This window comes from Neopelma chrysocephalum, unplaced genomic scaffold, assembly GCF_003984885.1.
Source record: "Neopelma chrysocephalum unplaced genomic scaffold, ASM398488v2 Primary Assembly neopelma1_45, whole genome shotgun sequence".
Classification (NCBI taxonomy): Eukaryota; Metazoa; Chordata; class Aves; order Passeriformes; family Pipridae; genus Neopelma; species Neopelma chrysocephalum.
Genome location: NW_020897704.1, coordinates 11,048,033 through 11,064,681, shown reverse-complemented (window position 1 = coordinate 11,064,681; position 16,649 = coordinate 11,048,033). Strand labels below are relative to the sequence as shown.

Sequence of the window (16,649 nt, the reverse complement as noted above, 5' to 3'; positions counted from 1 at the left end):
TGAGACAAGGGTGCCTTTATTTATGAAAATTGAAGGCCTAGCTTAATTAGTTAATACCATGTCTTCACGAAGTTATTTCTAATTGGAAACCAATTGAAATTCATTCGCTACTCATTCATTTACTTAGTAAGTGTGTATAAAGGGTTACAAAGAGCCAGTGAAATCCTGAATTCAATAAACTCTGCTTTGCGTGAAATAAATGGAGTGAATTTCTGTGTTTTGGGGGATTGGGAGGACTCGTGGATTTTTCTGTTTGTTTTGTGGGAGGGTTTTTTGTGTTGTAGTGGTTTCCCCCCCCCCTCCACTTGTATTGATGGATCAGAGTTTAGGTACTGATGGGCTACAGTTTAGGTATTGTTGATCACTGACTGTTGCTTTTGCATTAGTAGAGTGCATGACTGGCAAGTTTTTTTGGGGAAGAGAGATGGGTGTCAAAAGATACTAAGGATCAGGATAGTTTATGTAAGCCACAGACAATCTCATATAACTTCTTTGCATATACATATGAAAAAACCAACATGAGTTTCTTAGCAGAAATGTGAATTTCATCATTTATATTGAATTGGGTTTTGGTTTGGTTTTTTTGAACCACTTGAGATGGTGTTACTCTTATCCTTCCTCTGAGCCTTTATGTAGTAATGTCCCTATCTTTGGTTGCCACAAACATATATTTGCTTGTATTAGATACTGAAAAAATGGATTAGACTTTTAGTTTACATACGTGCTTGAGATTTTTTTATAAATATAAAACATTTGAATAGATGTATTGGATAACAAATTTCAATAGCTTGCACGGAGTCTTTGCTTGAGAACGTGCGCTAAGCACTATTAATCTGTTTAAGAAGTGTTTTTCTTCCAAACTTTGAAGAAAAGTTTGAACAGAACTCCTGAACAACTTTTAAAAGGAATGTTTCACTCCTGTGTTTCCAGTTATATATAAGGCTATCCTAAGTTTACACCATTTCTCTGAAGAGAACCAAGAATTTGCAGTTCAGTGTTTTGTCGCATTAAATGTTTAATGTTTTGTTTCTCTCTTCATATAATGAATACTAATTACCTTGTTGCAGAAGATTTTTTAACTTTAGTGAACTGTTCACAGCTCTTTTCATTATCTTTTCCTGTACTTTTATGTTTAGAGAAGGTCATGATTCCTGAGGTTGCTAACATTCTTTGCAGACACAGCATGCCATGCTGAAATTAAAATAAATAAATGTAGTTGTCAGTATAAACAAGATAGAGTTCATAGTGTGTTATTTGCTTGATACCGTGGCAGAGCGACCCAGTTGGGAACTACTTTTCTTCAGATGTTAAGTGACTGTTACCAGTTAGATTAATTCTTATCATCTCTGCTGTACTTACACCGAAATATGTGTAGTAGTTGTATGATTGGCTTACGCTGATTCAGAAGCCGTGTCAGTGTCTAAAGAAGTGTGACATGAAGGTGTGTCCCTAACCTACCAGCTTACACTGTTGTAAACCTTTTTTATCACCATCTATATGACTTATATCTCTTTTTTTTTTTGGTACATTTTCTTCCAGAGAGTAGCATGTTGGATATAGATTGTATTAATAACAGTCATAGATGGTCTTTGAGCAAGTTCTAGGGTTTTCCCAAGAGGGAAGAGTTGGAATTTCTCCACTGTGACTGGCAGGTCTGATATTGCTTCATCAGTTGCTGAAGCATGAGCAAACTCAAGAATGGGGGAGTGGCAAACCCGATTATGCAGGAGAAGGAGCCCAGGAAAATGCTCTTTGTTTAGTACTGTTTCTGCTAAAAGATTCTACCCTATGCTTTGAACCAAGGCATAAGCCTCTTAAAAAAGTGGATAGTTTTTGTGACTAATAGTTTCACATATTATTTTAATAATTGTATCAAGTAGATATGTGTAGAATAACTTATTAAAAGGTTTAAACATCTTAAAAATTGGATGAAATACTCTTGTTTCTTATGTGTACTTAAGTGGGATCTCCAGATAGATGTTCATAATACCACAGTTGTCAGAACACACATATTTTGCTTTAATTTGTAGATCTTACTGAAGATGAATATGTGTGACTACTTAACTGGTAAGGACCAATAGCAGAACCAGACATTTTGGAAAGTTCAAAATATGCTTCCTGACTGCAGAGAGTACTCATGCTTAGAGCATGAGTATAAACTACGCATTGGGAAATGCCATTGATGGTACTGTTTTTCTGGTTTTAATATCTGTATATGTTTTTTAGAGAGAAGGCCTGTATAATAAACCTCACAGTCACAGTATACAGATCACTGTGTTGAGTTCAGTATCCCTACAAAAAAATTATGAGCATTGTTGTAGTCTTACGTACAGACGATATCGGGCCAGCCTGTACTTGCAGAGCCTGCTACAAGGTGCTTAGGTAGCAGAACCAACTCCCTGGTAGAGAAGCGGTGCTTGTTTCTTTGTTGTCTAGGTGTTGAATCCTGACAGATGTGTTTGGTTAGATGAAGTGTCATACAAAATATATTGTATTCCTTTATCTAAGATGACCTTCAGGCAGATACTGCTCAAGTGTGCTGGTACAAGTGGAAAGCAAACCTGAACTTGAAAATCAGACCTGTCAACTGGCATGTGGCAGATTGATGTTGCTGAAGCATGTGTGAAAGCAGAAGGTTCCATGAGTTTTGACACATTTTCAGAAAGTACTGTTAGTTAAGTGTTCATAGCCTAAAGCTTGGATACCCACTTGGCTTTGAATATTTGAGTTCTTAGTGAGATTTTCAACACATACATTTTTATAGAAGTCGTTAATAGCCCCAAATTCTAAGGACTGATTGTATATTGAGTATTAGTCAAAAACGGCACACTTTTTTTTTTTTTTAAATTATTAAATGGTCAGAAACAAAGCAGTAATTAAAAGGAATGGGGTGGGGGAGGTCACGTTTTAGGGAAGAATTACTTCTAATCGTTAACAGTTGATTCCCTTAATATAGGTTAAGTATAAGCTTGTAGGGACTGTTTTGGTAAACTGCTCTCATGTTGCTTTTAATTTCTCACTAATGCCATCTGCTGGCAACATGCAGAAATGACCCAGAACATGAGTTGTTTCACTTGCAGAATGAAAATTCTGTGAAGTTTTGTTTCTTGGATTTTTTAAAATACAGACATCTCTCCTTTTTTAATTGATTTGATAAAATACTATGTTCCTGTTTTCAGGTTACAGGAATCTCTTAAATCATTGCAGCCTAGGAGCATTTTATTTTGTTCCTTCTGAATATTTTGCACAGTTTTGAATTGCTAACCACAGCTCTTAACATGATATTTTAGCAAAATATGAGGGTCAGTTTATTACAGTAATGATTGTTTATTTTAGGAAATAATATTAGTATTTTGGTCAAACTTCAGATATATTGTAATGCAGACACTTCAGTTTTGATGAATACCAAAAATAACACAAATATCTGCCTTAATTAGACACTGAGACTGTAGTTGTTTGAGGTGAAGCTGAAAAATGTGGTATGATCAGAAGGCTGACAGGCTTAGTACCTCAGTCTGTTACAGTACTGGCTTATGTCCAAAAATGCAAGCAAGGAAAACCTTGTAGTGTTCTCACAGATCTGAATGCTTACACTTCTCTTCCTGAAACCTTGCTTTTTGGGATATCTGTAAGAACACTAATGGTGAGATTGGGGGGGGGGGTGTATAATACGGTGGTTTTGCCTTGCTACCTGGGCCCTGCTGCTTGAGCCCCCCAAAAATTTAAAACCTGATTTTTAAATTGTCATCTCGTGCTTTAATCATCTGTACAATTAAATGTTTTACCAAGAGGTACTCCTTTACTGAATGTCCAATTCTGAGATGCCCCTTTCAGAAGAAGGGTTTGACCTTTGAACAAACAATAATATAGAATCTGTGTTTTCTGTTTTAAGGTCGTGCACATGGTGGGCATGACAGGGGTGATAAGGAATTTGGTGACCTGTCTGCCAAAGTTACTTCTGTGTGTGGTTCTCTGGAGAAACGATACTCATCCTGTGCTGCTTATGGGATCCTTATCACTTTTCTATTGACTGTAAAGGAAACCTGTGATGGTTAATTTTTGGCTTCAGTGAATGCTCTACCACCTCCTTTCCCACCCCAGTGCAGTGTAGTGGAACAGTAGCAGTTATGTTCAGAGCTCTAGTGAGCATCTGTTATAAATTAAAGTAGTATCTGTGCCCCGCAGATAAGCCGATTCTGCTCTAAGTTTGTTACAACTCTTTTAATGAAATACTGAAATGCCTTTCTATATCACCTGATTTTTCTCCCACCATTTTCCTGATTCTACTTGTTCAAGTAAAGCTGTGCTTTTTCCTTATTAACCTTGTGATCTGAATCTGTTTTATGAGTATTTAAATAGTTGAAGATAGATATATGTATTTTGGTTTTGGAAGCCTAATGCTTCTGCTACCCACAACTCTTATGCCTCTAAATATTAAACTTTGTTCTCTTAAGTGGTTTATAAATTGCTAGAGTAGGTAGAAGTGGATTTAGGGAGGAGGCTGTACTGTCTTGCCTCAGATTTTGCAAGAGATTTAGAGTATCTTTTCAATTTTTTTAGATAGCAGATGAAATACATGACCTCTCTTTTTAGGACACTTCCATTCTGGCATCTTTCACTGCATATTCCTGTGTTAAAGTAGCTGCTATTTAGGTCATAGTAATACTTATTTTTAATGAAGGAAGTTCTCCTAAATTAGTTGTGGCGTTGCTGAAGGGTGGATTGTACCAGAATTCCCCCTGCCTGTCCTGTATCAGTAAGCCCTCCTACTCTGAAAACTGAGTTTATCCCAGCAAGACCAAGGCTGAGCATTGAAGGCAGAGTGGGTAAGAGTAACTTTGCTACCACTCGTCCCATTCAGGAGATGGTGAAGAACAGCAGTAGAAGCAATGCAGTGGTCAAGGCCCTCATGTACTGGAGAAAGAGAACTTGATTTCTGACTTAACCATGGTGGAGGGTAGCTAATGCCTCATTCATTGGCATTTTGTTTGGCTTGATCATCAGAAGGATTAAGTGGGTGACAGAAGAGATGTATGATTACCACACAACTGTGTTATGTTGGTGAAGGCAAATTGGTTGGAAAGGTGCAGCTTTTTCATCTTTTGTGGTTTTCTGTAGTAATGGGTTTGATAAACCTGGCAAGTTCTGAGCTGCTTCTAGAAGCTAATTCCAGCAAACTCCGAATAAATTCATATTTTCAAGTTGTGAAGTGGTTTAGGAAAGTAAATGAGAATTTTTGGGGGTTTATGAGGTAACAAAGAGCAAGTGTTGTCAGAGTTAGTCTCATGCTAGTCAGAAGTTGTATTTTTAATGTTAGTACTTGATATTATTTGTGTGCTCACGCGCGTGCTCACGCGTTTGCTCACTCTCTACAAAAGGCAGCTGATGACTGTTGGAGACATTGATCTTTTAAAAAAGGTTTTTTTCTTTGGAATCTAGAAACTGAAGTCTTTACCTGATAGTGCTTTTAAATAGAGTTTCTTTTTAAACAATTCTGTCATGTAGTAATCTCACATGGAGAAAAGCTCATAAGAAGAAAGGGCCTACCAAAACCTTTAGTAGAACACTTTCAAATAGATGTCAAAATACTGTATTTTGTTTTTGAGAAAGCTAATAATTAATTATATTTTTACAAAACATATTACCAACAAATATAGGTTGCTAGTGTCCTTCAAATCAAGCTAGTATAGCTTCATGGCATAAAAAAGCCTCTATTGAATATTTTAATGTCTAAGAAAAAAAATATCAATCTCTATTCCTTTTCAGAAATACCGAATTTGTTTTCAAAATCAGCTCAAGGAATTAGTAAGATACATGTGATGGGAAATAGACTTCACTTGTAATAAAAATAAAATAAGAAAAGTGAACCAGGCCTGATTTGTGATGGGAGTCAAAGCCACCTTAGTTTTAGATGTTTGTATTTTGCTGTGCCTTTCAGTGTAAAAAAAAAAAAAAAAAGGCACTTTAGGTAACTTGGATTCATTTGTCCTGCTGTGATTGAATTGTATGGTGCAGTGAAAAAGCTTCAGGTTCTCTCAGTCGTGAGAGTATCCTTGCATGCACTCATGAATATAACTGCTGAAGAAAGGTAATGAAGTTATAATTTTTTGTGCTCAAATTGTGTTTGATCCTGTTTTAGTATTCCTTTATCTTTCTTGTCTTTCATGTTGTGGTTTAGTGCTTATGACGCATAGTTTGTATATTGAAGAAGGCCCTGCCTTTGATTACAAAACCTTCTCTCACAAATTGTTAGCACTTTTTTTCTTTCTATTTAAAGATAAATCGATAGAAACTACCTTGTTTAGATAGATTTGCCCTAGTTAGGATTTCTGCTTGTGGAAACAGTAGGTGCGGGTGGTGCCCTGTCACTGCCGCTGTGTGTCACTGCAGGGCTCTATCCATGAGCAGTGCTTGGAATTACAGCTTCAGTCCTCGGTCACAATTCCTTTCTGCAGATTCTGTTACTGCTCAGTGTGTTTTGGTTTTTTTTTTTTCTGTTACCACTCTTGGTTTTTTTGGTTGTTGTGGTTTTTTTGTTTGTTTTTTTTGAGTGAAGGGTTCAAGTTTTTTCCTGCCCCTCTATGCGCCTTTAAACAGAATCATCTGGGAATTAATTAGAAGTTGTGCAGCAGATACTTCCAATTTATTAATATAAATTACATCCTAATTGCATTTGTTCTTCATCTGTCTTTTGCCTTGCAGACCAGAATCTGTAGAAGCTAGCCCTGTGGTAGTTGAAAAATCGAACAGTTATCCGCACCAGTTGTATACCAGCAGCTCGCATTCACACAGTTACATTGGTTTGCCCTATGCAGTAAGTTTTGTGCTAAGTATTCTGTACAAAATATATTACGTAAAATCTGCTGTTCTTAGCTGGAAAAACTGATTCATGCTTATATTTCTGTATCTTATTGGGAGCTGGGTAGGTTGACTAAAGATGGTTGATTAGCAGTAGAATACAGAACATAGCACACTTACATGTTAAACATAGCTAAGAAGTTAGAAAATAAGATTGAATAATGATAGGAATAAAATTTTAACCTTTCACTAAAAAGTAACTCTCTGAAGTTTTTTGCCAAGTGAATTCATACACTTGGGCTTGAATAACCATCAGTGTATGAGTATTTATGAGTTGTTATAACTTATCTTTTAACAAAAATCTAGGACCATAACTATGGTGCTCGGCCTCCTCCAACGCCTCCAGCTTCTCCTCCTCCATCAGTGCTTATAAGCAAGAATGAAGTAGGCATATTTACCACTCCCAACTTTGATGAAACCTCCAGTGCTACTACCATCAGTACGTCAGAGGATGGAAGCTATGGAACTGATATTACCAGATGCATTTGTGGCTTTACACATGATGATGGATATATGATCTGTTGTGACAAATGCAGGTAATGAATATTAAAATAATTTAAAAGGTAAAAATTACTTAAAACTTCAAGCTGCGCTGAAGGAAGTGTAACTAAATGATGTTTTAATTATGTCCAGGGACAGGGAATTTCCTTCCATCAGAAAAGAGTTTGTAGGTTATGTGGTTTTCTAATAGGTAAGATAGCTGATTAAGGCCAGTGAGTATTTTATACTTTATTCCAGTCCGTCTTGACTACTCCTTCTTTTGTTCATGCCTTTACTTGTGCACTACAGCTTAATAAGGGCATGTCTTTTTTTCCCTTTGAAAAGGATGTCTCTCTGGTATTTTGTCCAAGTTGTTTGTTATTATGATAAAGACCTAGGGATCACTTCATCTGCGTGTACTAGTAAAGCATCTTGGTGAATTATGTATGTGTAAATCAGGTAACTTGAAGGATGCAAAATAACATGAAAGAAGCTTTTCAAGTATTGATTTCTCTGTGCGTGATTTTTGTGATAAGAACTCTTTAATTTTCAAAGGATATAGTTTTAAGAATTTTTAAGTATGAACAGATTAACCTAGATTCTTACTGGAGAAGCTGAAGTTAAATGTTTAAACTTCTGTCATTATGTGTAAGCACCTATTTGATCATAGTATAATAGAAGAATGCTGTTAAATACTTGGAGTTGGAAAAATTATCAGGAGAAGACAAATCTCATGTTTCTACTAAATATTAGCCTCTGTTTTTACATTCAATATGGTTAATGAATACTGCTGAATTTATTAGATCTTCATGTATTTATGATTGTTACAGCTAATTAAAACACTAATTTGAATTCCATTTTTCTGTCTGCTTATGTAACAAGCTTGTTGGTAATTTCTCATGGTCTTTGATTCTGATAACCTTTGCTCCTTATTTTGAAACATATTAAGGTGTTCTCTCAGCAGTGCAATTGTAGGCAGTCACCAGTTAGTATGCTTCCTTTGAAGAAGCAGTTATCTGTGAGGAGTTGGAAAGAATTGTGGTAAATCCACAACTGGGAAGATAACCATTTTTGTGTCCCTAATCCTTCTAGCAATGCAGGGATGAGCACAAACTACTGGTTTAGGTTAGCCTTCAGCAAGCAGCCTCTCTTCCCTGACTGTGGGAATCAGTTAAAACTCTTTCTGTGCTGCACAACGGTACTACCAGTCGTACCAGGTGTATGTTTTATATATTCTCTTAAAATATGTAAGTAAATAAACCCATATCTTTGTGTTTATTTCTGTATACAAAAAATAAAAGTACATATCTATTCCTAAAAGAAAATTGAATCCTTTTGTTTAAAGACAAAACACTTTTTGCTATGTGGAGCGTAAGTGTTATTGCTGAGGGTATTTGTCTGTCTTATTCTCTATTGTGATAATTTACCATTTTATCTCTGGTGTTAGAGGAAAATTTCCAAGAGAGAAAATGGGTCAGCTGGCAGACTGGTGGCAAAGATGGTGACTGAGATATAGTTTTAGGCAGTATTCAATTTGAGTAAAGATCAGAAATTATGGGGAAAAAATAAAAGAACGGCTTGCTTTCTGCCTCTGTGTGTTGTGCACCTAATTTTAAAAATTGCACTTAAAAGTTGAGGTTTTGTTTTGTTTTTTTTCTAAAAGTGTCTGGCAGCACATTGACTGCATGGGGATTGACAGACAGCATATTCCTGACATATATCTGTGTGAACGTTGTCAACCCAGGTGAGTAGTTTGGTTTATTTTGAATTCTAAATTAAAGTGGATTGAGTAGAGATATGAAAAAGAGTTGTTAGGGAAAACAAAGTTGGTTATTCTAACAACCAGCAGATAAAACAGACCATGTAGCATAGTCCTGGCAATTCTACTTAAAGAGCTACATTTCTGATATAGGCGGTCTTACCAGCCTCCATTCCCTTGTGCACAGGAGTCACTGTTTCACTTCACTAGGCAGCAGGAATAAACCCTTGAAATGCCTATGAAAATAGCGGTGATTCCTGGATCCTTTCTCAGGTGGATTGATACACAGACAGTCCACTCCATATTTCGTTTCATGGCTGTCCTATGTTAAGAACTCTTAACAGCAGTGTTCTCAGGTTATGGCTCTGTTCTAATATGCTGCAGGGATCACTTGGAGGATTTCTTGCTCTGGAACGAGTACTTGCATGTGCTCCCCCTCTCCCCACCACCACCCCCCGTTCTCCCCAACTTGCAGTCATATGACATGGCAAGGAGGGCTTTTTGTTCTGACTCTGGTAGGCAGGTTATACCTGACTGTCATCATAGTTGCTGTCCTATGATGTAGAGTATAAAATGCCACTGTTGCTTATGTTGCAGATTGTTAATTAAACAGCAAAAAAAACACTTCCAGAAAATTTTAAATACCAGGAAATTGTTCTTTTCTTTCTGAGAAGTAGTTTGGACCTTGTCATCGTAGAATATTTGTTCAGTATTGTATTGTGATGATTGTTCTGAAGAATCTGCAGGAAAATGGTGTAATGCCTGCTTATCTGTAATCCCTGGACCAACTGTCAGTCTCTGTTCTGAGCTATCAAATTTTATTTGTTTTCAAGTGATTTGGATACATGTATGTGCCTTCCATCAAAATTGAACGGAACAGTGCACAACTGATGTTTTTCTAAGTATCTGAACATTCAGTTAGTTTACTGTTTATTCTGTAATAGTCATTGGGAAATGGTAAAGATCTGGTTTAATACTTAGATGCACTGATTTATTTTCTGATTTCAGGAGTTTAGATAAAGAAAGGGCAGTGTTGTTGCAACGAAGGAAAAGGGAAAATATGTCAGGTGAGTAAAACTTAAAAGCTTTTTCCTCAGTAAAGCTTATACGTATAAATCAACTGAATATACTTAAGACTATATATATGGTTCCTGCAGCTTTGACAGACTTCAGCATATAAGGTTCAGTAAATCAATGCCTTTTACTTGACTGTATTATTACCAAAATAATATTGTATCAGAATTGTTATAGTTCCACGTGTTTTGTTAATGGCTGTCAGAACTACTTTTTATCGTATTAGTCTGTAGTAATTCAATCTGTTGATCATTCGGGTTTCTTTTGAGGTGAGAGGATTTCTAAGTCTACTTTCTTTTTGAAAAGAAGTTTTAAGAGGAAATCCTAATTCTGATTTGTTGGATGTAGATTGAGGGCATGTTTTGGTGTGTGGTTTTGGGTTTGTTTTGACAATGAGAACAGTTGCTTGGGTAATACGATGTAGGTAATATGATATTTGAGGGTTTATTTGCCTTTGATAACTAGATGAGGCTTGTAGTGCAAGTACCCACTTCAGTCTATGCGTTTTATGAAATTAGCTCTCCTACCCATTCACGCAATTTTAAAACTCATCTAGCCTAACTTGTCAGGAGTTCTGTCCAACCATTACCGAAATGTGTTGTGGAAGTCTTGATTGACCGGTGGTACTTTCAGTCTCTATTACAGAAGTAATAAATTGGGAGGAAGTCATCTTCCTAAACATGTTTTACTTTTAAATCATGTCTCCAAAGTAATGGAGTGTGTTTTAAGATTTTTTTAAAAAAATACCATGTAGGTAAGGTCCTGATGCTGACTTCACGTGCCTTCAGAAAATCTGAAGTATGTGGTCTGGCTAAATTGTGCTTCTTGGTGCAGTTGACACTTCATGTTATCTGGGGTTAAACTGCCTAAAATCTGTTAAAGGCATTAATGTCTTACTCATAAAACTAAATCATTATTTTAATGAAACCAAACTTCTTTTACGAAGTTTTTGTTAACCTACTAGGTCAACAAAATTTAAATTCTAAAATTTTTTTAGAATTTAAAATTATTTTTGCTGACTATTTAAAGAATAGAACAAGTAGGTTTATAATTCATGTGGAGTTAATGCGTTCACTGAGGGGTAGGATAATACTGTGAGGATGAACTTGAGTTTACATACAGGATAGGAGAAGTTGATGATCTGAGCTATTTAAGTCATCTCTTGGGATTTGTAGGCACACTGTCTGATCATTTACAGTAAACTTAAGGGAAGAGAAATTAAAAATCTTAGCAGAAGCTGAGGAGATTGTACCTTTGAAGTTAGTGTTCGACCCTCCTTAATCCTGATGATCAGTCTTTCAAATCTGCCATATGCATTCAATGGGAAAAGAGATTACTAAGTGGTAAATCTAAAGTATCCAGAGTTAAAAATAAAGACAAATACTGGTTCCTCTTTAGTCTAAAACTCAAAGAGCAGTGTTGATTACTGTGATGTATAATACGTAACTTGAATGTGTGTGCTTGCACCTTTAGCTTGGCTAAATGCACTTCATGTTGACTGTTGTAACACAGTTCAGGAGGACTTAGTGATTCTGGGTATGAACTATCACAAGACATCAGTAAAAGGGCCAGTTTTCATAGAGGATTCCAATTAGGAAAAGCAAAAGTGACATCAATTCAGATGCATCTTTTCAATGTTTTAAATATTCAACAGTAGCGGAATGTTTCTTGTAATTTGCTTATTATTAAGTTACAGGTGTTTGATAAAAGGTAAGATTGTGTTATTTGGATGGTTTTTGATGAGTGTGTATATATAGGGCTTTTCATTTAGATATGGGAATTCTTTACAGTACAGTGGGTTTTATTTTAAAGATACCTAAAATATTGCTGGTTTAGCAACAGCAAGTAGTAGATCAGTTGGTTTGCTTCAAGAAAACCTGGCAAAATTTTTCCTGGCAAAATATTTAGCCTGTGGTTGTATGTGGTGATGTTGATTTTGTTGTTCTGGTATAAAAGTATAATTCTGATGCAGCTTACTGTCCATTGGATTGTGTACTGTGGTTCAGTGAAGGGAGCACCTTTGTTAAGCCCCTACCCAGCTGAATACTGGATGTTTTGGATTTGGGTTTTTTTTGTGTTTGGTTAGTTTTTTATTTTTTTGCCTTTTTTGTTTTGTTTTTTGTTGTGTTTGGGTTTTTTTAAGATAAAGTATCTAGATGTGTAACTTATTCAAGGATGTTGCTTCACGCTGCCTGGTCTTGAAATTGTTGCTGTCGAGGTAACTTGCTGCTTATGGGTAAATGAATCTGGGCCCATAATGCTGTGAAATTTGGAGAGTTTGTATCTTGCCTTCCGACACACAAACTCATGATCTTCACTTAGTGTGCTTTACTAAGGCTCTTCAAAGTGAAAGCAGGTTATGTAGGTTAGGAAGGAGTGTCCCAAAACAACTATGTAATTATATGTTCAGTTGAGGTAATTATTCTTTACAGTAAGTTAGAGCACAGTGTAGACAACAATGTTGAAATGTTGCTTCCCTAAGGAAGACAGTGTTTTGTGGGGTTTGGGGCAAGGGGGAGAGGTGTGTGACGGTGACATCATGATTCTGCAGGCATTAGTGTATGGACTACAGACATTGACAATTTCAAGAGGGCTTTGGGTTTCCATTTCTCAGGCTTTGGTTATTCTGCTGTTCATTCATCTTTGGTTAAATATTTCTTCTTTCTATGTACTTTTTAGTCTAGTTTAGAAAATATTCCCAGCAGAAATGTAAACAGATTCAGAAATCATCATCATTTCCTAATTCATAAAACATAATTATGTACCTGACAAATAGTTCAAAAGAACAACCAAGATGGTGAAATAGGATTGTTTACTATGCAGAGAAGAATCTTGTTAAGGAATGTTGTAAGTAAGAAAAATCCAGAGTAACCAATAGCTGGAGTTCTTTATTTAGTAAAGAAGGTTTCAAGAATTAGGACTGTTGAGTGCACTGATTAAGGCAACATCCTTCTGAGCTCAGAAGGAATGTTTTCTCCGCTCTCATATTAAGTATTTGTAAATCTGGCATCTGTGCAGTTTGAGAAAAAGCTTTGCTTAGTGTGAAGTGTATTTATTGAAGGCAGAATATTTGGAAAAGCTGCTAAAATCCAAGAGATCTGTACTGAGCACATATGAACAGCAGTCTCTTATCTGTGTGCACCATCTCTCTTCCAGTCTTTGCCATCCTTCACAGCCTTTCATCTTGACAGAACTAGGGTAATCCTGTTTCGGGTCAGGATATGTGTTTGACATAAATGCTGATGAATGCTAAATTTCAGGCTTTGGCCTTCAGGTCTGTGAGTGCACAGCACAAAGAAAAAATATCTGTCAGTTCGTGTGTCATCATCCGTTTTCTCTTCCCCAAGTAGCAGAATGTTACTGTTAGGGGATTTTGAGTAGAAAGGGCTTTTCGCTAAATTGACATATTTATCCTAAAAAAGCACTTGATACTGCAAATTGCAGCTGAAATAGTTGATTATGACTTACATGTGATTAATTAATAGGGCTTCACAAGAAATGCTTATCAGTCATTAATTTTAATCCCTTCTAGAATACAGTCATCTGAGAGTACAGTCACCTAATGCCGTATTTCAAGTAAAAGCTAAATATAAGTGAACAAGTTAAGAAATATATTTTTTTAACCTTTTTTGTTCTGATTCTAATTTTGCTTATAGGGGAATATGGTAATATAATTCCATTCAAAAAATGGAATCGATCTGGTACCTTTTTCTTACCTGACATTACAAACATCTGTTAATTACCAGCTGCTCATTGGTTCTTCATTTTCATGCTGTTGCAACTGTTGGTCAGCTTTGCATATGAGTGCTTGGAGCATTTGTCAGTATGAATTTTGGGGTTTTGAAGGCAGATGTAGAGTAACTAGTGAATGTTCTTTCTGCAGTACTTGATTATTTACAGAATATTCTTTGTTTCAAAGATGGGGATACCAGCGCAACAGAGAGTGGTGATGAGGTTCCTGTGGAACTGTATACTGCTTTTCAGCATACACCAACGACAATTACTTTAACTGCTACAAGAGTTACAAAAGTCAATGATAAGAAGAGGAAAAAAAGTGGGGAGAAAGAACAGAACATAGCAAAATGTAAAAAAGTAAGTGAATGTAATTTCTTGTATTACTCTGTGTTATAAATTATAACTGTGTGCCATCTCTTACTGAGGGACACTGGTTTTTAAAAATCAGGCTATTTTAACACCTAGTTTTAGCGTGAAATGTATTACTCTTCAGTAAATGTCTTCCCTTGGTGGCCCCCCCCACTTATTTCAAGTTAATATATGTTAGCTACGAAAGTTTAATTTTATAATTGAGGCAGAATCAGGAATTGCATTTACTGGACTATTTGATATAGTTAGAGATGGACAGAAGAGGCTTTGGGATGCCCAAAGAAGAATTCTTTTAAGGTGTTCATTTGTGGTTGTTTTACATTCAGAAATGGTTCCCATCAGTTGTCCTGATGTGACTCCATATCCACTTATTTCAGTTGAAATTGTGTGGAATTGTGTTCTCAAAGTTAGCCAGTAAGCTGCTTTGGTAAACAGGATAATGACATTATATTTTTAGCTACAGGTGTAAACAGTATCACATATGTGAAGACAAAATATATATGAAGAAGTAAAGTACATGGAACCTACTGAATCAAGTTGCTTTTTGTAGTTCTATTTCATTGGCTTGGATGAGAGTTTTGTCTTTTAAATGAAGTCAGAATTAGTTACTGATGTCTTGTAAGAAATTTTTAGTAAAATCTTTCCTCTTCAACAGACAATTCTGAACACAAATTTACTGCCGTGTGTTATTCTGTTACCTCTGATATTTTGGCTTGGATTCTGAAATTCTAGAGAGTCAAGTTGTAATATGGGAGAAGGGTAGAGGTACCTGGACTCTACTGTGCACTTACGTTGAAATGCTGAATTGGTTTTTAAAATGCATTTTGTGAGATGTAACCTCTTACCTTCTTGAGATTTCACCATAGTTTGTTCTGTTGTTTTCATCTCGCATGTTCTACTGAAAAGCTGTTAATTTGTTAATAGATTTTGAATTCCTTAAGAGAGTTTGTATTTCTTCCAGTGAATATATATATCTAATTTTATTCCAGGCATTTCGAGAAGGATCCAGGAAATCTTCACGAGTAAAGGTAATGTGATTTTGTTTGGGTTTTGTGTCAAACCTTAATTGTACATTAGTTAAATAATAAGAAGCATTAAGGGTGTAATTGGGACTATACATTAAGCACTAAAATATTCTCTTCTTGATAACTAATGTACTACATATACATCACAGTGATTTTAAATTATGCATTACATCTTTATGTCCTGGAATTTAACTGAAATAATGCAGTGCAAATTTTTATCCTGAGAATAGGTGGTTTTCAAGAGCTAGGGGATGAATTGGGGCTCATTTGTGCTATATAAGAGAGTAAAGTTTAGTATACACCTCATTCAAACTTAGTAGCTCCAGCTTTTTATAACTCTTAAAAAGCGAAATAATAAGATATCTGTATTGCATTTGAAAGATAAATTAGCATTTCTGCTCTGTCATACCTTCTGTGTATACATCTGATGGGACTCCACTCACTAGTACTTTCACAGTCTGAGGAGTCATGCTGGGAGGTCTGCTTTGTAAGATTTAAGTGTTACAGCAGTCTTTAAATTTTCTGTGAGATAAAAATATGCATGGTGTGAGAACTAGGTATTTGCTGTAGTTTGTGAAAGCTTGGATATATAAAAACAAGTGGGATGCAATTTATACTTCAAATAAAATGCAGCTTCTGAGTAGTGAAGATAGAATTGGGGAAGAAAAATCTCTGTTGTGTGGGATTTTTTTTAATATGGTGCTCCTAAGGTTCCATTGTGGGGTTTTTTCATGGTTTTCTTAGCATCACACCTTTTTTAATGCTGTTTGTGTGTATGGTTTTCTTCATGCACAAAAGAAATGTAAACAGGTAATTTGAATTGCTGAACTACTTGTGTTTTATTAATATTTAATAGTGTCTCTGCTCAGGTGGATAGAAAAGGGAGCGTTGGCTGGCTGCTGCTGTCCATAAGGAGCTTTGGTTGGCTGCAGCCTGGCTGCTACTTGTGAGGTCTGGAGGTACAATGGCACTTTCTTTAAAAGTGAAAGGATCTGAAGCACTGCAGAAGAGAATTGTGTAGTGAGGAGCAGAGAAGGAGGGAAAAATATGTGCAAAGCCTGTAACGTTGAGTCACAACCTTAATGTAGTAGGTGTAGGATTAGTAAAGTTTAGTAAGTTGTGCAGTGGAAGAAAAGATACAGCATGACCCTTGAAGTTAAAAGGGGAAAACCAAGTCTGTGTATTACAGGATAAAAGCTGGAGTTCTGTATATTTGCATATGTTCACAAAAGTTGAGTGGGCGGGGAGATGTGACCCTCCAACTCCCGCACTCATAGATTTGTAATGCAGTGCAGCTGTGGGAGGAAAGAGTGTCACACTCCATTCTCATCCCACTAAAAGCTAGAATC

The 16,649-nt window shown here is 36.1% G+C and overlaps 1 protein-coding gene across 8 annotated transcripts in view; it reads left to right on the top strand.

Moving 5' to 3' along the window:
- Positions 1–16,649, top strand: part of KMT2E (lysine methyltransferase 2E) — a 62,585-nt gene that overhangs the window by 18,869 nt on the left and 27,067 nt on the right. For all 8 annotated transcript variants that reach the window (XM_027679365.1, XM_027679360.1, XM_027679361.1 and 5 more), the window contains 6 exons: positions 6,703–6,814; positions 7,165–7,394; positions 9,002–9,082; positions 10,106–10,164; positions 14,091–14,263; positions 15,265–15,303. In XM_027679365.1, coding sequence (XP_027535166.1) covers positions 6,703–6,814; positions 7,165–7,394; positions 9,002–9,082; positions 10,106–10,164; positions 14,091–14,263; positions 15,265–15,303 — 694 coding nt within the window. The remainder of the gene's footprint in view (positions 1–6,702; positions 6,815–7,164; positions 7,395–9,001; positions 9,083–10,105; positions 10,165–14,090; positions 14,264–15,264; positions 15,304–16,649) is intronic.